General features: G+C 58.2%; 7 protein-coding genes across 7 annotated transcripts; 4 read left to right on the top strand and 3 right to left on the bottom strand.

Moving 5' to 3' along the window:
• Positions 1-372: 372 nt before the first annotated feature.
• On the bottom strand, positions 373-2,556 carry VTJ83DRAFT_6965 (uncharacterized protein; the record flags this gene model as incomplete). The annotated part of the gene is made up of 1 exon (XM_071013734.1): positions 373-2,556. The coding sequence occupies one exon, from the start codon at positions 2,554-2,556 to the stop codon at positions 373-375; it is 2,184 nt and encodes a 727-aa protein (XP_070864592.1).
• A 2,995-nt stretch (positions 2,557-5,551) lies between these two features.
• Positions 5,552-7,503, bottom strand: VTJ83DRAFT_6964 (uncharacterized protein; the record flags this gene model as incomplete). The annotated part of the gene is made up of 4 exons (XM_071013733.1): positions 5,552-5,671; positions 5,724-6,613; positions 6,664-6,762; positions 6,816-7,503. 4 exons carry the CDS (start codon positions 7,501-7,503, stop codon positions 5,552-5,554), a joined length of 1,797 nt encoding a protein of 598 aa, XP_070864591.1.
• A 1,922-nt stretch (positions 7,504-9,425) lies between these two features.
• On the top strand, positions 9,426-10,074 carry VTJ83DRAFT_6963 (uncharacterized protein; the record flags this gene model as incomplete). Its single annotated transcript, XM_071013732.1, has 2 exons — positions 9,426-9,701; positions 9,769-10,074. 2 exons carry the CDS (start codon positions 9,426-9,428, stop codon positions 10,072-10,074), a joined length of 582 nt encoding a protein of 193 aa, XP_070864590.1.
• A 1,955-nt stretch (positions 10,075-12,029) lies between these two features.
• VTJ83DRAFT_6962 (uncharacterized protein) lies at positions 12,030-13,586 on the top strand (the record flags this gene model as incomplete). Its single annotated transcript, XM_071013731.1, has 4 exons — positions 12,030-12,135; positions 12,218-12,810; positions 12,885-12,998; positions 13,065-13,586. 4 exons carry the CDS (start codon positions 12,030-12,032, stop codon positions 13,584-13,586), a joined length of 1,335 nt encoding a protein of 444 aa, XP_070864589.1.
• Positions 13,587-14,275: 689 nt separating this feature from the next.
• VTJ83DRAFT_6961 (uncharacterized protein) lies at positions 14,276-15,751 on the bottom strand (the record flags this gene model as incomplete). The annotated part of the gene is made up of 3 exons (XM_071013730.1): positions 14,276-14,589; positions 14,643-14,790; positions 14,846-15,751. 3 exons carry the CDS (start codon positions 15,749-15,751, stop codon positions 14,276-14,278), a joined length of 1,368 nt encoding a protein of 455 aa, XP_070864588.1.
• A 1,942-nt stretch (positions 15,752-17,693) lies between these two features.
• Positions 17,694-19,579, top strand: VTJ83DRAFT_6960 (uncharacterized protein; the record flags this gene model as incomplete). Its single annotated transcript, XM_071013729.1, has 4 exons — positions 17,694-17,742; positions 17,819-19,179; positions 19,234-19,399; positions 19,470-19,579. 4 exons carry the CDS (start codon positions 17,694-17,696, stop codon positions 19,577-19,579), a joined length of 1,686 nt encoding a protein of 561 aa, XP_070864587.1.
• Positions 19,580-20,951: 1,372 nt separating this feature from the next.
• VTJ83DRAFT_6959 (uncharacterized protein) lies at positions 20,952-21,959 on the top strand (the record flags this gene model as incomplete). Its single annotated transcript, XM_071013727.1, has 1 exon — positions 20,952-21,959. The coding sequence occupies one exon, from the start codon at positions 20,952-20,954 to the stop codon at positions 21,957-21,959; it is 1,008 nt and encodes a 335-aa protein (XP_070864586.1).
• Between the last annotated feature and the right edge of the window lie 575 nt (positions 21,960-22,534).

Genomic DNA, 22,534 nt, shown 5'->3' with positions numbered 1-22,534 from the left:
CACCCCGAGCCCGAGCGGCACGCGCGCTTACAAGGGCGAGTACATCGCCGCCGCCGGCAACGAGAACTCCGGTACATCGTTGTCGCCGTCGTCTTTCTCTCGCGCCTTCCGGCCTATCCCGCCGTCACCCTTGTGCCTGGCCGCGCTATCAAGTCCGTCGGCACGGTGGGGCTTTTCCTCGGCGCGGTGCCCGCGTTCGCCGTCGCAGCCGCCGTCGCAGCCGCCGTCACCGTTTGTGCGCCCGTCCATAGTCCGCAGACGGTTCCAGGCCGTCTGTGTCGCCGTGGTCGAGCGCCGCGCTGGGGCCAAGGCGGCCTTCGCATCCCCGGTCTCACGTTCACGTCCCCGCCGGTCGCTGCCTGCAGACTGCTCCTAGCGGTCCTGGTACACTTCCGGGTAGCTGCTCTTGCGGGCGTGCGATGGCCAGCGCGCCGGGCTCGGCCGGCCCGTCTTGACGCGGCCCTCGTGCACGACGTTGTCGCTGAGCCCCTGCTCCCAGTAGTCCGCCGGAGGGGCCGCCTCTTCGGCCCTAGCCCGGCTGCTGCTCCTGCTGCCGCTGCTGCCGCTACCTGTATCCACCTCCTTCATTCCGTACTGCTCGCCACCCTCGCCGCGCGTCTTGTCCCTGGAGGCAGCGGCCGTCAGGGCACGCAGCGCACCGATGAGGACGACGATGACGTAGATGAGGAGCAGGACGGCGGAGATGAGCGCCTCCTGGACGATGCCGCGCTCGAGCGCCGCGACGACGCGGTCGACAGAGGCCGTGATCTCGTCGGTGGTGACGGTGGCCGGCGTCGCCAGGAAGCTCGTCAGCTCGCTGTCGCCGTTGACGCTATCATTGGCACCTTTCGAGAAGATGTCGTCGGCGAAGAGCGGGAGCGTGACGTGCGCGTGCTCGTGGACCCAGGTGAGACCGGCTTGCACCGCGTCGATTTTGCGCCCAATGAGGCAGGCCACCAGGTTACGCGCCGTATCAGCCATCAACGTGCCCTCAAAGACCTCGTTCACGGCCTTGTCTATCTCGTTGTCGAACGTGGTGAGTGTGTTGTTGACGGCCGCCGTCGCGTTGCGCGCCCAGCCAAAGAGGTCGTCGTTGATGTCATCCTGCACCTTGATGATGACGCCGTTGGCGTCGTCAGACCAGCTGGTGGATGACGCTTTGAGCGTCCCCACGACGTCCTCGGCGAAACCGCCCACTTGCCCGGCCAGCGCCGGCGCCTCCTTCTGGATGGACCGCAGGATGATGACCTGGCACAGGCAGGAGAACAAGCCGGCCAGGGCGAGCGAGAGCACGAAGAGGGCCGGCAGAGACGTGCCATAGGCCACGGTCCAGCGGAACAGGATGGTCTTGCGAGGGTCCCGAATGCCCAGCTTGGACGCGAGCCACAGCCCCGCCCCGGCGGTCATGGGCCGCGATGAGAGGTACACCACGTCCATGGCATCGTAGCCGTGGTCCATCAGGTCGCGCGCGCGCTGCTTCTCGCGGCGCCACCGCCGCACCTCGAGGTAGCCCATGACGATGATGGCCACGATGGCCAGGATCGGGATCGCGACCAAAAAGGCGATCTTGGCGGAAGCAACAATGCCGAACAGCGTCTCGAAAAAGTCATTGAGGAACGAGTTGTCGGAGCAAAACGACAGGGCCTGCTTCTTGGCCACGGGGAACACCGAGTCGTCGAAGCGGTACGCGCCGAGGCTCTCGTTGATCTGCCCCCGCAGCAAGTTGAAAGGGACCGAGATGGCGTTCTTGGTGAAGTTCTCGACCTGGTCAAAGGTGGGAATCGTTCTGTTGAGCGACGCCAGGCCGCCCACGACTTTGGTGGCGTCGACGCGGATGTTCAGGAGATCGTCGAGGCTGCTTGAGATGTCGATCTTGGGGATGTTGATGCTGCCACCGCCAAAGATGCCGCCGATGGCGCCCGCAATCTGGTTGGGGATGGCGTTGAGGACATCTTGCACATCGTCGATGGTGTCCGTGATTTGTCCCGAGATGGTTCGGATGGCGTTGTTCATGTCCTTGGTGGCACCCTCAACCGCCTTGGTGGCGACGTCCAGACCGCCGTGGATCAGAGCCGTGGCCACGCACACCAGGGTGCCGACGTACAGGTTGATGATGAAGAAGAGGAGGCCCTCGACGCCTTCCAAGAGCAACATGAGCAGCTGCGCCAGGCCCGAGACGCTCTTCGTGATGACGTCGGCCGCGAGCGAGTTGACCCCCACCGACAGGTAGTGCGGCATGGAAGCCATGGCACTCCCAAGGTCCTCCACCTTGGTGCATGATGAGAGCGCCTTGACCTTGGCGTCGCCGATGTTGTCGTTGAGGCTGCCGGTAAGGATGACGACGCGGACGAGCACCAACAAGAGCAGGATGGTCCAGCGATTGAACCAGAGCTGGGAGAGCCTGGCGCGGAGGCCCAGGTAGGGCGTCAGTTCCGGCGCGGTGTGGACGCGCGGCCGGGCCCGAGAGTCGTCGTGGAGGTTGAGCGTGTGCCAGGCGTCGGCTCGAAGACTGGAGGGGATTTGGGGCACCGCCCCGGACTTTTCGTGGCCCAGCATGACCAAGTCCACCGAGATATTATGTCGTGTTACCGATGTAGGGCTACCGGATTAGGAAAGCCGAAGCTGTAGATGTAGACCTGCTACTGAAATGCCGCGAACGAAGGAAATGAGCAAAGAAAGAAAGCTGAAGCAAGGAAAAAGGCGTTCAGGAAACCTGCTGGCAGGGGGAATGACCAGATTCCCTACTGATACATGACTCTATTGTGTGACAACGGACAGGTGGCGGTGGGAGCGGTGAACAATAAAAGTGACGGGGACAATAGAAACAAGGCCGTTGTTGGCGGGCTCGTATGAATAAAAGGGCGGTTTCTCCCGCAACAGGCCCCATGATCACGGCGCAACAATGAGCAACGGTGAGGGCGAATAAAGATAGATTCCGAGTGGCAGCTTGCTTTGTTTAGCCTTGGAAAGCCAATCCCTTTGGCTTCGAGGCGAGGTGTCAAGCGCTGGCGGTTAAGCGCCCGGAGGTCTGCAGCCAGTCGTTGGGCTTTCTGCCAGGGTCGCCGGCGGCTGTCCAAACAGCTTGGCGTTGGCGACCCGACGGGAACCACCTGATCGGGGAAGTCCCCACGGACAATGCCACAGCAACAGGCCCTGTGTCATGATCGGTATGATCGGTTTCCCACGTCATGAAAGTACCGAACAAAGGAAAAGAAAAGTGACCGTCAAAGTCCTGTACGATGTGGTTCGAACTGTTGCGACGTATGTGCGCTGGCGTTTCACGGAGTAATGGGGTGTCTACCTCCTGGGACCAACACGCCCAGCGTCGGCTTCGTGAAGCCTCCCACTATGCCAGATGAGGCTGACGGTCCACGGGCCCGTACGGACCTTGTTGTGCCCATACGCGCCGACAGATACGACGGAGCCGGGGTTCCGCGCGTGGATGGGGCGCGAGGCAACCCACGATGTGCACGTCGCACGTGGCCGTCAGCGCCACCAAACATCACCAGTTCGTGACGTCGGAAAGGCAAAGAACTCGTCGTTCCCAAAAGAGTCGCGATGCCATATACAGGAGTTCCAAGAATGAGGCTGCTGCCCGTGGCAAACGCGGTCCGGGGTTGGTCTTCCGTCGCTTGTCGCAGATTTCGAGCTCAGCGCCGAGTTGGTTGGCTGAATGACCTGGACTCCGATCCGTGTGGGGCCGTGTGGGGCCGTCCAATCCCCGGGCCGCCACCCAGAATAGAAACAAAGTTCAGGCCAGCAGTGAGGGCGTCTTTTGCTGAACTCCTGGCGGAGGAGTCTGGCTATTCGAGGCTGAAAAATATCTACCATCTGAATGCTAAGCATCAACGAGCGGATTCCCCTGGTCCCGTTGTCTTGGTATTGATAACACAGCGTTCCGGGCTTATGCTTGGCTCCCGTTTCCTCCGCCTTGACGGAAACAGTTGAACCTCTAGCTACTGCACGACGGCGGTCGCCCATGCTCCTATGTCTGCAGGCGCACCGCAGGTCGGGAACGAACGAAGCCTCATGATAGCAAGTCTTGGGCCTATGGCCAACTCTTCAGGCCAAAACCTATCCATTCAACTCCCGGGTATGTAACTGAAACCGTTTTCCAACCGATGAGTTCCCGAAAATCCCGAGTCCTACCCAGCGATGGAAACAATCAGAGTCAAACAAAACAGAAAACGCCCAACTCCAGTATGATAACGAGTATCCTATCCTCTAACCTTAACCCACTCGAATCCATAGCTCCCTTGACTCTTCCGTTCATATTCTTTAAAACGGAACCTTGTTTACATTGTGCCCTTCTCCTTTATTGACTCTATTAACGTTGCTTCTGAAGCTCGACTCGTTCTGCGGCTCCTCGGGCACTCGCTTGTACCACGAAAGCAGTACGTGTCGTCAACGTGGTTATCGCTCCTTATCGCCGTGCCCTGGGTCATTTGCAGCATTTCCCAGCGCCGCAACGACGCTAAGGTGTTGGCATGAGCCTCTTCTCTCCGGTGCTGCTCTCTCTTGGCCTTGAGCGTGCGGATGGCGTCGGCAATGCCCAACCCCCTGGAGTGCTTTTGGGCTGCCGCGCTCTTGTCGGAGGTCATTTCCGGCGTTATTTTGCGGCCGAATGGGCGGATCCTTATTGAATGATCGTGATTGTTGAGAGACAGCGCGGTGACTGGGCTGGGGAGTTGAAATTTTTGTTGCCTGAGGTGTCAACCCCTGGGCCGATGACGTTGGTGATCACTAAGTTGGCAGTTCTCTGGGAATGCTTGGACGCTCAAAAGATCCCAGTATGGTGATGATGCAGTTGCTCTGAAAGAAGGTAAAGTGCTGATGGAATGTGGTATCTCGGCAGTCTGCTCCACAGGCCGGATTAGGTATATATGATATCTCCTTCCCCCAGGATTCAGCAATCAATTATGCCAGACAGTCACGCTTGGGTCTACAAGTTTGCCTACGTGAACGACCAACGGATAACGATGCGCAACACGTGTGACCATCCCAAGGCCTCACCAAGCAGTCCGCCCTGCTCAGCCACCAAAGGCACCCCAGCCAACCTTGCAATCGTCAACCCGAACCAACCAATTGGCTTGGCAGGCCACAAGGACCTAACCCCCTAGCCCCATGCCAAGACATGGCTGTTGTGGGATCCTCCCGAGGCTGAATGGCCAGGCTTGGAGGGCCGTTCATATTGAATGACGCAGAGGGCTTTGACTGCGCTGGCCCCTCTGGAACGTCTTGTCCAGCCAGCGGGCTTCCGATGATTATTGCGATCCCGCCGCGCTCTAAACCAAACTCCGCATTCCGCACCACACGGGCGGGTTCTGTTTCACGTGATATTTTGGATGGCTTCATTTAACGACCTGAACAGTTTGCCTTGTGACACAAATGGGCTGAAATAACGGGGCGGACGGCAGCTAATGAGTCATGCTCAGTTACGCTATACTGCTCCCAGGGTATGCAATGCCTTCCCTCCTTGGACGCCTCAACTCCATGACTGTCAGATCCGCCCTTGAATCCTGCCTGTCCATTGCCCGGGGCCGCATGATCGTTACTTGCGCATCTGCTTCGGCTGGCTGCCATATGCGCGCCTGGCCTGCGGGCGTTTATCCCGGCTCAGCCCTGCAGACAAGGTGATGTCGACCCTCGGCGGTGTGGCGAAGCCAAAGCTCTGGAGACTCGTTAGCCTTGTATCTTGTAGCAAGCCAGCCGTCGGAACTCACCTTGGCGACCTTGACCAGGTCAAGCTTGTGGATATCGAACACGCTGCGCAGGCTGTGCGAGGCGTAGGCGTGAATGTAGGAGCGGTAGCCGTCCTTGGCGCTCTGGTTCAGGTAGTAGTTGCTGCCGATGAGCTTCTCCAGTTGGGACTGCACGTTGAGGATCTTGTTCTTGGGGAAGTCATATTCGACGACGGGGACCTTGGCGGCCTTGAGGTGAGCGAGGAACCCGAGCTCGTGCGGCTGCAGGAAGAGCAGGGATCGGCCCTTGTTGTTGGTACCACGAGCGGTCCGGCCGACGCGGTGGATGTAATCGCGCGGGTCATCGGGCGGGTCGTACTGGACGATCCAATCGACCTGCGGGATGTCAAGGCCACGAGCGGCGACGTCGGTGCAGATCAACGTGCCCTGTTTGGCGTTGCAGAACTCGAAGAAGGTATTCGTGCGCTTCTGCTGCTTCTGCTTGCCGTGAAGATCAAGGACCTGTAGGTCAATGTACTGCAGCAGCTCGCTGTAGTACTTGACGGAGTTGCATGACGAAAAGAAGACGATGACTTTCTTCTTGGCCATCTTCTTGAGGAACGAGAACAAGAGAAGGAACCGCTTGTCGGCATCAACAACGACATAGCCCTGGTCGAGCCCCTCGACCGTGCTGAACTTCTTCTCCTCGTCGACGTTGACGTACAAGGGTCCGGGGCGGAGCGAGATCCTCGCGAGATCCTCGACCTTGGTTGTTTGCGTGGCTGAGAAGAGCATGGTCTGGCGGTCTTCCTTGGGCAGGATCTTGACGATCTGGCGCATTTCATCTTCGAAACCGATCTCCAAAATCCGGTCCGCCTCGTCGATGATCAGCGACTTCAGGTTCTTGAAGACAAACGGCGTGTTCTGAAGGTCTGCGTCACGTTAGCTTGCGCTGCAAGGAGTTGAAGGGAGCGCAACTCACGATCGAGCAGCCGGCCAGGCGTCGCGATCAGCAGGTTGACGCCCTTGCCCAGCTTGTCGGCCTCAGCCCTGCGATTCGCCCCTCCGATAACAATGCCATCTGAACAATCTGTCAGCCCGGACTCCGGGGATACCAGCACTGGGAACACCAACAGGTTTGCGAATGGTACTTCATCAGCTCGCGCGCGACGCCAAAGATCTGGAGCGCCAGCTCGCGGGTCGGCGTGATGACGATGGCTCCGGTGCCGTTCCTCGGTTTGAAGCGCAGCGAATAAAGCATCTCAACGGCCGGAATGAGGAAAGCTAACGTCTTGCCGGAGCCCGTCTTGGCCGCCCCCAGGACGTCCTTGCCGGCGAGGAGCGGCGGGATGCCGCGCCGCTGAATCTCGGTCATCTTCGTGAAGCCCATGTCGTTGATGGCCTTCATTGTCTTTTCGGAGAGATTCAGCTCGGAGAAGTCTTGGGCGTTGGCGGCCACGGAAGGGGGGAGCAAGGTGCCGTTGTCCTTGACGATGTCCAAATCCGCCGATCCGCCTGACTTCCCCTCGCCAGAATCCTCCTTCCCGGATTCCTCGCCGTCGGAGGCACCGTCGTCATCAGAGCCGCTCTCATCGTGACTCGACTTTCCAGAGTTGTCCTCGTCAGAACTCTCGCTGTCGGCGTGGTGGTCTTTGGCGTGGACCTGCGGGCGGTTGTCGCTGTCGCTGGCGCTCTCAACGTCGCTTTCGTCTGGCGTAGGATCCTTCTTCAGCTTTTTGGCTTTTTCGGGAGCCGCGGCAGTCGCCTCGGGCTTGGAGCCCTTCAATTCCTTGAACTTTCTCTTCTTGTTGTCTGAAGCCATCTTGTCGTGCACGATTGGATGTCAACAGCTGGATGTGGTTTGGTGGAGACCAGAACCTCGATTGCATGCCTCCAAACTTTTTTTCTTGCTTATCGAGCGTTCAGATAACGAGAAGTGGGGCTGTAAGTCTTGGCGGACAGATGGCCTGGGGGCCCATGGCGGGCACGGCCCCGGCCCGGACCGGACGTCGCAATGCCAGAGGATGATCTGCTGACCTCCAACAAACTTGGGACCTCGTCCGGGCACATCCATACCAACGCCCGGGCATAAAGGTGCCAGGCCGCGTGGTAATGGTTCCTCTCCCAGGTGATGCTATTTTCACAAAGTCTGAATCCGCTGATGGAGAACGGCATCCTGCCCCCACGGTCATATCCCGCTCCATCAATTCTCCGATCTCGCTCGCCTGAGTGCCCTCGGACGTAGCATCAAGTGCGCGCCTCTTATTAATTGGCCATGGCAACCCTGCGCGATTCCTGGAAGCGCTTGGGTGTACATAAGCCCAGTGTTTCCTTCTGCACTGGGGTTTTCTCATTCGTTACACTGCCTCTACGTAATGGTTCTTGCGACCCCTTGTCGATTTGGACTTGCTCTGTAAGACCCATTCTATTTCCTACCTACCTTCTCAAAACGGGCCCCTCTTTCGCACCGCCTCCTGGACTCATCATCATCCTACTTGTACCACCTGCTCTGAGACGACATTTTGCGGGGTCCTTGACCCAGTATCCGGGTTGCAAGTGTCGTGGTATTCAATATCCTGCCGTCTCCCAAGTCCCTCCTCCTCACGCCAAGCATCAGCCCATCGCCTGGTTTGGATATGCCCTCCAACCCAAGCAAGCATTTCTCCCACGCAACGTCACACCGGGGTGTATCCGGCTGCTCTTCAGCTCTCCTCCCCACGCCGAATTACCTCGGTCGCCGTCCCTCTTACCTGGATTCGGCCCCGCCCTCGCTTCCTACCGCCGTCGGGACGATGCTCGGCTTCTGGCAATGGTCGCGGTGGTGCTACTTCGCCACATATGCTTCTCCAGACTGGCGGCTCGTGTGCAATATCACTTTGATTAAAAATAGTCTTGTGTCAACCTCTATGCATCCTGAAGCCTTTGAGTTGAAAAAAAAAAAAATGTCAGACACCTCCAGCTCTTCTCCACCGGCCGTCCTAACGCTCCAAGCGACGCCTTCGCATCGCCAAAGCCCCAGCAACGGCCATGGTAGACAGACGCCAAAGGCTCAACAAGAGTCTTGAGAAGGATTCAGCCAATTGAAAGACAAATCGGATGCCTATGAAGGCAGGTTGTGAGCACGCCTGTTTGGAGCCCGGGAAACCGGCCGTTGCACCGCCAGGCCACCCAAGCTCTCTCTCTAATCTGCCGATTCTCCACACCGAACCCTTCTCCGCCCCCTCAAGGTTTGGGTCAGGCAACCCGCGTGTTTGCTCCTTCATGGGTTCGTTGTGGTGGTATCCTATGAGGCACAGACACGGCCCAACCCGAGCCAGGTCGCATTGTCCGAGTCACGAGCAGGGCTTCATTGGTGAAAGTCAATGGCAGGGCAGCATGGAGCTGCATGCCACGGCCATGGGATGAGACGGACCGGGTAGTCGGTCATTTAATTCTTGCTCAATTGTGACGTTTGCCCTCACCACGACGATACCGTCGTCCTCCCCACCCACGTCGAGATGGGGCAGGTTGGACGGTGCCTCGTATGAAGCAATCTATCAGGTGGCTGAGACCTGGTCGGCAGGCTGAGGATGCCTTGATTGAAGGTTGCCCTCGGGGTCATGCTACGACATATAAATATCGGCCGCAGGTGCCGCCTACGGTTCCCTGGTTGACACCGAACCCAAGACACCACGATCGACGACCTGACCTACCCAAGCACAAGAAACCTCATCCCGTCTTTATCCCTCCCAAATCCAAGCAGCCATGAAGCTCTCGTGCGTGCTCGCTTGCCTTGTGGGCATTGCTTCTGCCCTTCCTTCCACCTCGCATGCGGCAAGGGACACGGTCAAGAGGGCAACCAGGCCCAAGGCCCTCACCAACGAGATGAGATCCCTTGGGTCCGCTCCCGAGGGCTTTACCATCACTGCCATCACGCCCACCGTGGTCCAGTCCAAGACGGGACTTGCGAAGCTCCCCAGCACGCTGCGCCGCAGGCAGCTCGAACCCGGATCCGCCGACTTTTTTGAATGCCATAACTCGGTAAGTGGAACGGCAATGTTTGATTCTATCTCACGAGACATAGGTCGTTGACCAAACGCCTTCACAGAATCCGCGGCCCGCGACGGCCGACTGCAAGTTCATCGCTCAGCACCTGCGAGCAAGCGACGACGAGTTCATCCTTGCGCCCAATTCGTGCCTCGCCTTCTCGTACCGGACTTGCCAGGGCTTCTTCTGTTCGCTCTGCGAGCCGCTGTTGACGTCTGCGCAGTTCATCAGCGACCAGCTTGACATGGTCGATGCGCTGTGCGTCGAAGACGGACAGGCTGGTACCATCGTCAGCGAGGACGCGCCACAGTGGGATGCCGGCTTCACATACACCGGTCGGCCCGTGCCTACGTATGACGTCTGTTAGGGCCAACCTGCGTCGAAGTAGGTCCATGAGCCGGCCTCACCGGCTCCTGTGGTGGATGAAATTTAGGGCATTCGGATTTTGTTGTTTTCCCTCGGATTTTTTTTCAATTGGATCTTTTTTTCGATGAGAAGCTCCCTTAGGTTAATGAATCTTTATCATGTGCTTGGCGCGTTTCTTTGATGGTGGAGGAGCTCGGTGTCTTGGTTGTCATCATCACAACGCCTCACCTTGCCCTGCGATGTTGATCGACCAGCCGTCAATCATTGCCAATCAACCAAACGTAAATGTACCTAGACTTGGACAAAACCGAGTGTCTTGAAATTCCACAGCAGCTTCTCTTTCCTTCCTTTTCTCTTTTCTCCTTTGCATTCTTCTATCCTTGGAAAGCTGCCATAGTGCTGGAAATGATCCTCAGTACCAGAGGGATAAACGGTCGGCGCAATCATCGGTCTCGTTGCCCCGCAATCCCCTGGTGTAGGCAGACCGGTACCTGCTTCCCCATACCGAACGACAACGCCAGCTTGGCAACCCCACATGCTGTTGTACACCTCACTGCCCGCATGTCGGGTCGGGGCCAGACAGGAGCAGGTGGGACTTCATCAACACCAATGAGAGAAGCAATTGAACTGTCACGGCTGGGTCGCATCAGGCATTTGAACATGTGCTCTCTTCTGGAAGCGGGCTGTTGGCCAAGGGTCTCCGTCCACCACCAGCTCCGTTGCGGGTTGTTGATTTGCCGCCTGTTCCGCCGGGTTGACTGGTCGGGGGGGTTCCTGGGCTAACGTTGGGCTCCCACCCCCACATGGCCCCCTCTTTCAGATCCGCCGAAAGAAGCAATTCCAGGGGAATCGTCTCGACTTTTGCAGGTCAGCTGCTCTCTGGGTTGCTTGGCGCAATTGACGGAGATGGGGTTCGATCAAACTACACTAACGCCATGTTTACCATCACGACAAGGGGACAGGTGATGGGAAAATGCCCGGGCAATGCTTGTGCGCATCACCGCGGTTCCGACCGGCTGGACTTTGTGCGCATCCCGGTTCCAACCGTGCCCGACCGCCAGGAACAACCACCGGAAATCCAGGTCTTCCCGCGACAGTGCGAGGAGGGCCGGCAAGAGACGGCCCGGACGCATAACTCCTGGGCTGCTCAACGTAAGATTCTGGCGAGTCAGTCAACCCACCGATGAGCGGCGATGAGCGGCGATGAGGCGCCTGCTTGTCGTTGTTGTCGAACCTCGCAGACCACCCTCACCTGTGCAACGGCAACGGCGCAGCGTTTGGGCAGGGCATGGATGGCAGAGGTCGGCGGTCAAGAGCCAGGTCCCATGTTCTGCAGTGAAAACCCAGCGCATCACACGCCCCGGCTGGAAGGAAGTCGCTCAGGAGGAGCCCCACCATCATTGGTCCCGAGTCCCTCCGCACCCGGACGGCAAGGCTGCGGCGGCTTGGGTGGCCCCGCAAGGGGTCAAGAGCCGGGATGATCTCCAGGGTGGAGGGGTCAACCAGCGGGCATCTCCGTCCTAGAAACGTTTCCGCCCATCGGGATCCATCGTATGTCCCAACGATGCCATCTGGATACCGCCCTGAGCTGCACCTGGTGATCCCCCGTCGATCCCGGGTTGCATTTATTGCATTTGTCTGAAGCCCCTTTTTTCTCATAACGCCATTAGGTTGTTCTTGCAACCCATTGATTCTCCCGTCCTTCAGCCCGCTGGCGCAACGGCCCTCGAGGTTCAAGCTGGGGATTTTATCATCGCCACTGCACGCCGGACCCGCATCGGAGCCCCACGGCGGGAAAGCTCACGCGATAACCAACGCTTGACTGTCACGACAGCCGTATTCCCTCGGCCCAGCATCGTCGTTCATCCCAGGCGTCTGCTGTTCCATGTCTCGACCATCCGGGCTGCCTCTTATCTGCCTTCCCATCGTTGCTGCAAAACGTCTGCCTCTTCCACAATGGCTCCAAGAATGAACGGCCTGGGCATCATGCCCGAGGACACGCGCATCTGCGTTGTCATGGTTGGCCTACCGGCCCGGGGAAAGAGCTACATCGCCCAAAAAGGTGAGCCGTCATGCCCCGCCCAAGGTCGTTCGCCCGAGCCTTGTCGCCGTTGCTAACGAGTGGTGTCTTGTGTGTCTCGCAGCCCAGCGATATCTCAGATGGCTCTCGATCCCTGCTCGCACCTTCAACGTGGGCAACTACCGTCGCGAGAACGCCCCCCACCCGTCGGCCGACTTCTTTGACGTCAACAATGCCGAGGGTGAGCGCAAGCGCCGCGCGGCCGCCCAGGCCGCCGTGGCCGACATGCTCAAGTGGTTTCGCGAGGAGAACGGAGTTGTCGCCATCTTCGACGCTACCAACAGCACCAAAGAGCGCCGGAAGTGGGTGCTCGATCAGGTTTCTAAGGAGGGTATCGAGGTCATCTTCGTCGAGTCCAAGTGCGACGACGAAGAGCTGATCATGGCCAACATCCGCGACGTCAAGACTTCGTCTCCCGACTATGTCGGTCAAGACCCAGAGAAGGCGGCCCTCGACTTCCGGGAGCGCATCCGCAACTACGAGAAGGTTTACAAGTCCATCAACGAAGACGGCGACGAGGACCACCTGACCTACCTCAAGATTATGAACGTCGGCAAGAAGGTGTTTATCAACCGTATCCAGGATTACCTGCAGAGCCGGGTGGTGTACTTCCTTATGAACCTGCACATCCGCCCGCGGTCGGTATGGTTATCTCGGGTAGGTATCCCCCCCTTTCACGTGCTCTTGGGGCCAGACACGCTCGATTTGCTGACCTGTCACCTTCCCCTTAGCATGGCGAATCGCTCCTCAACCTGGAAGGCCGCATCGGCGGCGATGCGGGCCTGTCGAGTCGCGGCGAGGAATACGCCCGCAAGCTCCCAGAACTAGTCCGCCAGTCGGTCGGCGTACGTTCCTACATCCCCTTTCGCCCCCCTGTCAGCACAATGCGCTAACCCGCCAACCTGCCACAGAGCGATCGGCCGCTTACGGTCTGGACATCAACTCTGAAGCGCACCATCCAGACGGCACGACACCTACCCAAGCACTACAACCAGCTGCAGTGGAAAGCCCTCGACGAGCTCGACGCCGGTGTGTGTGATGGAATGACGTACCAGGAGATCGCGGACCAGTACCCGGAGGACTTCCAGGCGCGCGATGAGGACAAGTACAATTACCGCTATCGCGGCGGCGAGAGCTATCGTGACGTGGTTATCCGTCTCGAGCCCATCATCATGGAGCTCGAGCGCAGCGAGGATATCCTCATCATTTCCCACCAAGCCGTCATCCGTTGCATCTACGCCTACTTCATGCAAAAGACCCAGGAGGAGAGCCCGTGGGTTCCCGTACCGCTGCACACCCTTATCAAGCTCACCCCGAAGGCATACGGCACCGAGATTGAACGGTACAGCGCAAACATCAAGGCGGTCAGCACCTGGCGCGGCAAGGGCAGCACCGCCAAGCATGAAGACCCGGCCCCCGAGGGCGGCATCTGAGCTCAAAGTGTCGCTTGAGGGGGGGAACGACAGCATCCTGCAAATGGAGTCGGCTATATTTCAAGTCAGCCACGCATCACGTTAATTATAAAGGTTCACACGCGGCATATTCCCTGGCGCTGGTGGACTTGAGCGTTCAGGTAATGGCAATGGCGATGGCGACGTAGCTTGTGGTTGGGGAACAGCGAGTTGCATTCAATATTTTGTTTGGAATGGTACTCGACAAAAAGAAAAGCATCTGATTTTCCTCGGACGGGTCTGTGGTCTTGGAGTTACGGTTGGACAGATTTGGGAGAACTGGACCTGGACTGGCAGCGGACTCGAACAATGGGGGCAGTAGACATACCAAGTCAATAACCAGGCCCTGTGGGCATTTTACACGCGGCATACATCGGGTATCTTTTTGGAAGCACGCACATCACACCTTTGCCTGCGTGACTTGAGGTGATAAAATCACATGTTTTGGGTACTTGGTTGGCGCAGAGCAGTGCGGAAGGTCAGGCATGTCGAGATCCCCAAACCAGGGACTCGCAACTTGGATTGCTCATCTATTATTTAACCCCAGTCTCTCGTTTCTTTTGCTCACAATGCCACATGTTCGACGCAACTCCCATCGCCATAACCCATAATAAATCCCCTAGGAAACCCGGCGAAATTGTTGCAGCGGACGGGGCTGCAGACCGCAGCCATCAGTAACGCTGGCGAGGAATAAAGCGCATCTTGGCCTGGCCGACATCGAAAACAACCAAGGCGTTCTGCATGAAGGCGTCACCCAGGATGTACGGGCCAGCACCACCATCAGCAAAGGCTGTCATGCACAGTCCGGTGAGCGGATCGACCAAATTGCGGTAGATCAAATCCATTGGATTCAGCGTGAACTTGATGCCGTCGAGGATGACAGCAACATTCGGGATGATTGCATCGCAGGCGGTGAAGTAGGCGCCATATGTCCACAGGTAGATGGACGGCGGGTCGAAGGCCGCGTTGATGGAGTCCGCAAGCTCTGCTAGGAGAATCAGCTGCTGCTCATGTGCATGTCAAAGTCGGAAGACTGACGTGGAGGGAGGTAGTTGAGGGTTGTCCCACTGTCGACAATGTAGGGCACCTTCTTGGTATTGGTCGTCTTGTCGAAGTACCAGCCGTCTGGGATAATCGTGTAGAAAGAGTACTGATACGCCGTCTCGGGGATCGAAATCACGTTGGTCTGTCACGCTGTCAGCATCGGCATACATCATGGAGAAGCCACCGGGGGAACTCACAATGATCATGTCCAGGCTGGCGGTCCGGCTCCAGTCCAAGCCGGGGGCTGGGGCAATGCCACCAAAGGCGAGCATGCCGGTGGACGCGTTGCGATCAATGGCAATGCTGAAGACCGGGTCGACGAGGCCCTGGGAAACCATGCTGGTGAAGAGGGGCGAGTACAGCACCTGGTTGTCCCAGTTGTGCTCGTGGGTGTCGCCCAGGTAAGCATTGGTCAGGGAAGGGAAGGCCAGACCGAGCAAGCCACTCGTCTGGTTGTTACCATACCAGTAGGTCGTGTTCGCCAGGCAGACCTGCTGCTTCTTGACAGTGATGTTGCCGAGAGTCACGTCCGAAAACCCCATGGGGCCCGTTACAATCTCGCCGTCACCATACTGGATGAACAGGTGCGTCTCCGGATCGGTGCGGCCATACTGGAAAGGCTCCGGGTAGGTGTCGCCGAATCCACAGATGTCTTGAGGCAGAGACTGGCCAGAGTAGTCAATGCAGTGGAAGCTCCTTGCCACAGCCCATGTGTCGGAGCTGCCGGTGTCGAGAATCAACGACAGCGGGTGGCCGTTGAACTGAGCGTCGACGGAGTACTGGGTGCCATAGGCGGTGGTCGACGTGATGTTCTGGTAGCCGAAGCCGCCGGCGAGACGCTGGTGGGAGCCGAGGAGGGCCGCGGCAGACCGCGGATTGTACCTCTTGGAGTAGACCCCGTTGACTGGACGTAGCATCTGGACATTCTGCGGCGCCACCTTGACCAATTTAGTCGACGTCACCTGTTGAATGGGTTTGGCCATGGAGTAGGTGATTGCAGGCGGTGCGTTCCTGAAGGCCTCGGCAGCGAGATTGGTCGCCAGGCCCGCCGCCGAAGAGACGGCAGCGAGAGCGGACCAGAGCATCAAGGCCGGGTACAACATCTTGGTGCCTGCGGTGCTGTCAGGTGGAAGGAAATGTCAGTGTCGACAAGGTTCTTGGAATGGAGTTGACTGAGACAAGGAGCTGGTATCTGAGAAGAGTGGTAAAGGTGGAAAAGCGAATGGGAAGATGGAAGAAAACTGGGAAGATTCAGAGTCGCTCAAATATTTTGCGAAACCTTAAAAAGCCAAATTCAGAGAGACTTGCTGCCTGAAATTTGCCTGTTCGTGGGGGCTCTTGCTGAGCGAAAACGAACTTCTGTTTTGAAGGACCAGAGGCGGGGAAGATATGTTTTTGGAAGCAGCAACCTACCTGATGTTTTCAATTTTGGAACAAGGGCGGGAAATTTGAAAGAAGGAAGGCGGTGCTGTGCAAGGAAGGACGGAGGAAACTCAACACAAACACCCGTGGACAAGACCCAGAAAGCCCGGATCGGAGGTCTGTAGTTTTGGACTTGGTGATTATGACTGGGTTTGATCTTGTTAGTGGCTTGTCGACAGACTTGAGCATCCGGGTCTGGCGGGATTCCATCTTGGCCGACAGTGTTGTCCTACAGTATACAAAGATCCCCTGCAGCCTCTGTGGACCTCGCTCAATCTTGATCCGTAAGGATAAGAGATGAAATCGCCGATTGTTTGACATGGATACCTATGCCCATACCTCCTCAGGAACCTAGCTAGGGCAGTGGGCGGTATAGTGTTGTTACCTGGAGAAGCTATTAACCAAAGGCATAGTCGCCCTAAGAGCAAAGCAAGCAAACAGATTCTGTACGAAAACATTGAGCCTTGGGTCTCTTTCCAGTTATTACACAAGACGTGATCAAGGAATATCAAGACGAGTGACTCCCAAGACTCTCCGTCGGCCAAGGCTCCAAATTTTCCCGGTTGTCAGATTCAGTACCGGCGTAGAACACGGCGGACGAAAGCACTAGCACCAGAACCTGTGGCACTACTATCAACCATATGGAGGGTCTCAGTCCGGGTACCGTAGGTAGGGTAGGTGGACATGGAGCATCCTGTTTGACTCCCAGAGGTTTAGGGGTTCAGAGACGGGTTGTATAAGACCAGCTCCTGTGTTGCTTCTGAACAAGCGTCAACACAAAATACTTGCCAACGCAAAACCAGCCTCGTTTGTAGCACGGGTTCATTTCTGCCGGGTCCCATCGAGGTGGTATTGATCCGGAGAGCTTGATGTGCCGCAACAGCTTGCGAACCCCGGGCCAAGCAGTGGGACGAGGCTTTTGAGGGTGCACAAAAGACAAGGACAAAGCCTCAGCTATAACATGACGAATTGATTCAGGTCACCGCCAGCGTGGATCAGTCTTATACTAAGGACCTAGGTACCCGTTCATTACCCATTGCAAGAAGGGGGTTTTAAACAGTTTACATTAGTGGACAGCGGATCAAGACCTTATAAACCAAGATCAACCAAGTATCGATATGGGTTGTTCGTATTATAAAAATCTTGAACAATATAGTCTCGAACTGCAAAGCGGCGTCCTTTCACGCTTAACTATGCGTTACTACAAGGTCGGCAGGCTTTTTGTTGGGTTTCGCTGAGGTTGCCCTGTGACGCAATGTGCATGATGTCGCAAATCACGTGATGGTAACGGCGGAACAACGCCGGCACGGTGGGACCCACTCACCGAGCACGCTCCGTTCCACTTCTGAATCATGCATGAAATTGTCACGAACCTGGCCTTTTCACCTCGCCAGGCGAAATTTGCACCCAACACCGTCGCAGTTCGCATCCGAGGTGCTGGGTGGTTGATTCGAATGCTTTTCTGATCTCGATCGGTATCGAAGGAATAGCTGTTGGTTCCCCCGTCAATCCCGTTTCTTCGTCTGGTTGTCTTTGACCCTGCGCCACCTTTGCCGGCCCTTTCTGGATTGAATCTCGCGCCGACGCTTCCTGGCCAAAACCCATTCCATCATCGAATCCAAGATGGCGAACTCGACTCCTGATATCAATTCCATCCTTAAGATGCTTGGAGGTGAGAACCAGTGACTGCGCGCAATTGGCCGATTGATCTTGTGCCCACTGGCAACACATCTGACAACTGCCGGCAGATGTATCTCAGCGACCTCCATCGACTTCAACACCGGCGCAAGGCGTGCCCTCGGTTCCTGCGCCAGCTGCTGCACCGCATATGCCTCCGGCCTACCCTCCTGCTGCTCCAGGCGCTTATCCTCCCCAGCCGCCCGCCTATCAGCCGCCTCCCTCGTACCCGTACCCTCAACCGGCCGCTAGCGGCAGCATCGATCTGAATGCGATCCGGCCCGTCAACTCGGGCACCGTTCAGCTCGCCGATGCGATTGCCAAGGCAAAGGCATACGCTGCCGAGAAGGGCGTCACCCCTTACGAGAGACAAGGCCCCGGCTATGGCGACTCGCGTCAGCCTGATTCTCGCCATTATCAACGCTCGCGATCCAAGAGCCCGCGTGGGCGCGAAGCCTTCCGCGACAACTTCAACCCGTACCGCGACGAGAGGCGCGCCGAGCACAGCGGGCAAGATCGCGGCTACGGCCGCGACCGCTCGTACTCACCAGGCCGTGGTCGCCAACCCTTCTCGCCTCGTGGTGCCCACGGCGGGCGGGATCGGTCGCCGATCCGCGGCAAGGACGACAACTCCGAGACCATCGAAGTCGAGGCAAGCCTGGTCGGTTTGATCATTGGCCGCCAGGGAGAGAATTTGCGCCGCGTGGAGGGTGAGAGCCGTTGCAGGGTGCAGTTTATCCCGCCGACCGGCCAGAACGACAAGTACCGTCAGTGCAGAATCACAGGCCCTCGCGCCCAGCGCGAGATAGCCAAGGATATGATCTACCGCATCATGCATGACAGCGGCGTTCGAGGCGGTGGTCCTCAAGGTGACCGTGGCGGGCGCGACCGTGGCCCGGTTGGCCCTCCGGCGCCCAAGGAGGGAGAGGACAGCCTTCAGATCATGGTCCCCGATAGAACCGTGGGCCTCATCATCGGCCGTGGTGGAGAGACCATTCGCGACCTTCAGGAGCGGAGCGGATGCCACATCAACATCGTCAGCGAAAACAAGAGCGTGAACGGGTTGCGCCCGGTCAACCTTATCGGCACTCCCGCCGCTGCACGGCATGCCAAGGAACTGATTCTCGAGATTGTGGATAGCGACAGCAGGAACGGGCACAACCCGGGAGCCCGACCCGGCCGCCCCGAGAACTTTGGCGGTGGTGGAAACGAAAAGGTCAACGACTCGATCTTTGTGCCCTCGGACGCGGTCGGCATGATCATCGGCAAGCGTGGCGAAACCATCCGCGAGATGCAGGACATGACTGGATGCAAGATCAACGTCTCGCAATCGTCGGGTCCGGGCGAGGTGGAGCGCGAGATCGGCCTTGTCGGCACCCGCGAGGCCATTGCCCAGGCGAAGCGAGCTATCGAGGACAAGGTTGATGCAGCGGTAGGCCGTCCCACCCTGCGACTTGAAGGCTAACGCTAACGGAACGATTTGCAGAGGCAGAAGTCTGCCGGTGGCGGTCGCGGTCGCGGCCCGCCCCGTGATTATGACAATCCCAACTATGGCCAGGTTTCTAACCAAAGCAGCGCCCCGAACGTGCCCGCCAGCGGCGCGGCCCCCCCGGCGGCCGGCGCCGCTGGGCAGGCTGACCCGTATGCCATTTGTGAGTTATCCCAGCCCAGGCTCTCCGTGTCGCGCCTGGACGACGCGCAACGGCTAACCGTCGACGGCAGATGGTGGTTACGAAAACTACATTGCGCTTTGGTGGCAATCCCAGCTTGCCGCGCAGGGCCAGGCCCAGGGCCAGGGAGGCGCTGCTGCCCCAGCTCCTGGAACCTCTTAGGCCAGTTGTGCCTGCGCCCTCCCTTGATGATGCGCTTGTTGGTGACTCGACGACCCACGACCTGTTGATGCGTCTGAAGCACCATGCACGTTGCCGTGGTCACGCCCGGATGCCGAGCCCCCATTACACCAGCACATGCATGATGCCAGGGAGTGTGTCGCTTCAAAGTGCCTGCGATCACGGCAATACCCAGCCAGGCACCTACCAGACTTGTTGCATGACTGTACCAGTATACACCACGCCTCCTGCCGCCGTTCGCCACATTTCGGCCATTGGGAAGGCTTCTGCGGCACCTTATTTTCCTCCCTCTCTTCGCCCTCTGAGGATTTTCATGCGCCATCCTCCACCAAGGAACGTGCCCTCTGGGCCCCAACATGGGCCATCACCACCAATCCCGCGATACCCCCCCTCCGAAGGATGCTGCTGGCAACATACCTAATGAAGCTTACCTCCTGATCTGGCCCCCGGGTACCATGCAAGGGCGAGTGCCTCTGACGCCGAGGCTTGACGACGAATGAAGGTGTGCCATGTCTTGCCTTTGCTGCGCTTGAGGCCGTGGACGCAACCATTTGAAGAAGCGGATCCGTTGGCCCTGGGCGGTCCGTGGCCCAGATCTGCTCGTACGTCGCCGTTGCTTTTATCTTGCATGCACGTTGGCCAAAAGAGGCCCTGTTTGCGTTTGCGGACCGGAATGCTTGCAATGACGGGGGATGCACCGTGCCTGACATGACATGAGCATCTGATGCCGCTCTTGGAGATGGTACTAATCCGTCAACCAGGCTCCACTGGTTTCTAGCGTCCATAGAATCATGCTCGCGCACTGCGTCTCATTCATTCCATCGCTCCTTTTTTTCGGGCAACATGATTAGTAGATCACCTGCACACGCGTCATCATGGCTGCCTTTCGGCAGAATTGCGGTTGAGATTTTGGGTCATCATCGGAGTTACCGGATGCTATGTGTATATTAGAACACAATGAAATATGGGAATGGCGTGGCCATCTGAACTCAAAGAGTCATCGTTGTTTTGTTTGCCATGTATAACCTGGATCGAGTGGTTCATTTGCAGCAGCGTGCTCTCACATGGGTTTCGGCCTACTGCGGGAAGGCTATCGAACGCGTCGGGTGTAACTAGTCTCGGCGTGGCGAGCTAAAAAAGGAAACGCCTCGGCATCCAGACAAAACTAACGTTCAGGACGTGCCCAAGGTCAATAAGACGGGGAGGTCTTGGACAACTGCCGCTGAGGAAACGCACCCCCTTCTCCCCGCCGGAAGCGTTTTGGAAATTTGCGAACCTTAGGGTCAACAGACGGCACGGCACATACGACACACACGGCACGCACGGCACTGTTCCAACAGGGCGGAAAGCCACGATGGCGTCCAACCCGGCGGCGACGACGCTCGACGCAAGCCCCCTGGGTTTCATGACCAAGCTGTCCCCGGCAGTCTACGTCTTCCGGCCGGAGCCCGCGCCGCGTCAACAGAACCCCGCCGCGCCCAAGCTCATCCTCGTCGCGTCGTGGATGGGCGCGCGCGATGCGCACGTCGCAAAGTACCTGGCCCAGCACCGGGCGCTGTTCCCTTGGTCGCCCATCCTGCTCGTCCGCTCCGAGCAGCGCCACTGGTTTCGGCAGCAGACCAGGATGGCCGAGCTCGCGCCGGCGGCCGACGCTTTTCGGTCCTTCTTCCCGGACGCCACCGTCGGCGCGGGCGGGCCGCGCGAGCCGGAGCTGCTCATCCACGTCTTCTCCAACGGCGGCGCTACCAGCCTGATCGCCCTCCGCCGTTTGCTGGCGGGCGACGACAGCAGCAGCAGCAGCAGCAGCAGCAGCAGCCGCCGCGCGCCGTACCAGCTCCCGCCTTACGCGCTCGTGTTGGATTCCGCGCCGGGCACGTTCCGCTACTGGCCCAGCTACCGCGCCTTCACGGTCGGCGTGGCGCGCGGCCCGCTGTGGCGGTGGCTGCTGGTCGCGCCGTTTGTGCACATGCTGTGCGCGTGGTATTGGGTCCGGTTTGTGGGGCCGGTTCGGTTCATGCTGGCCCTCCGGCATCTGCTGCCTGGCGCCAGGGGGGACAAGGCACAGGCGTACCAACCGGGCCAGGAGCAGGGCGGGCCGGTGATGGCGATGCGCGAAGGGCTCAACGATGCTGCGATGCGGGCGGCCGAGGTCCGGAGGACGTACCTGTATGGCGTGGACGACGCGCTGGTGGACTGGAGGGATGTCGACGCGCATGCCGAGGCGGCGGAGCGGGCGGGGTTTGTGAGGGTGAGGAAGGAAAAGGTCGTGGGAGGGGAACATGTGGCGCTTGTGAGGGCGGATGCGGAGAGGTATTGGCGGGTGGTGAGAGAGACGTGGGAGGGGGAAGGAGGATCGGTATGAATGCACCCCCGCACTCAGGTTCATTCGCATCGGGGACGCTGGGACACTGAGGCAGGGAACCGAGAGTGGCGACAAGGTGGATGATTAAGTACGAGATGCCCAAAATAGGGACGACCCGGAGAAGCGTGTTTGCGCGCAATATTGGCTCTTATTGACACCAAGATGCTTCTACCCGAATTCCTCCGTGGTGACTGTTACGTAGCAAGTTCTCTTGGTAACTGTACGAATTAATGCAGCAATAAATCCACCTTGTAACCCCAAACCCTGATTCCCACCGTCCTGTACATGCAAATAGGCATTCCTTCGAGCTCATTACCCCGTAATCCTCATTGCTCGTTTCAATCATCATCGTGTCGTGGTATCTACTTATCATACATTCGTACATTTCCATTTCGAACAGCAAAACGAATCCTCTGTCAGAACTCCTAAAACCCAAAGCGGCTATGCTGCATCCTCGAGAGCATGGCGTGAAAAAAAAAAAAAAAAATCTCGATGTCGTCGGCGATCGGGCTGCGGCGGTTCGATGTTTGGGAATCCGTATCGAGTTCTCGGGAGATGTGACGTCTCCATTTCCG

This window comes from Remersonia thermophila, chromosome 6 (genome assembly GCF_042764415.1).
Source record: "Remersonia thermophila strain ATCC 22073 chromosome 6, whole genome shotgun sequence".
Classification (NCBI taxonomy): domain Eukaryota; kingdom Fungi; phylum Ascomycota; class Sordariomycetes; order Sordariales; family Chaetomiaceae; genus Remersonia; species Remersonia thermophila.
Note: the sequence above shows the minus strand (reverse complement) of the source record. Positions and strands in the feature narration are given on the sequence as shown.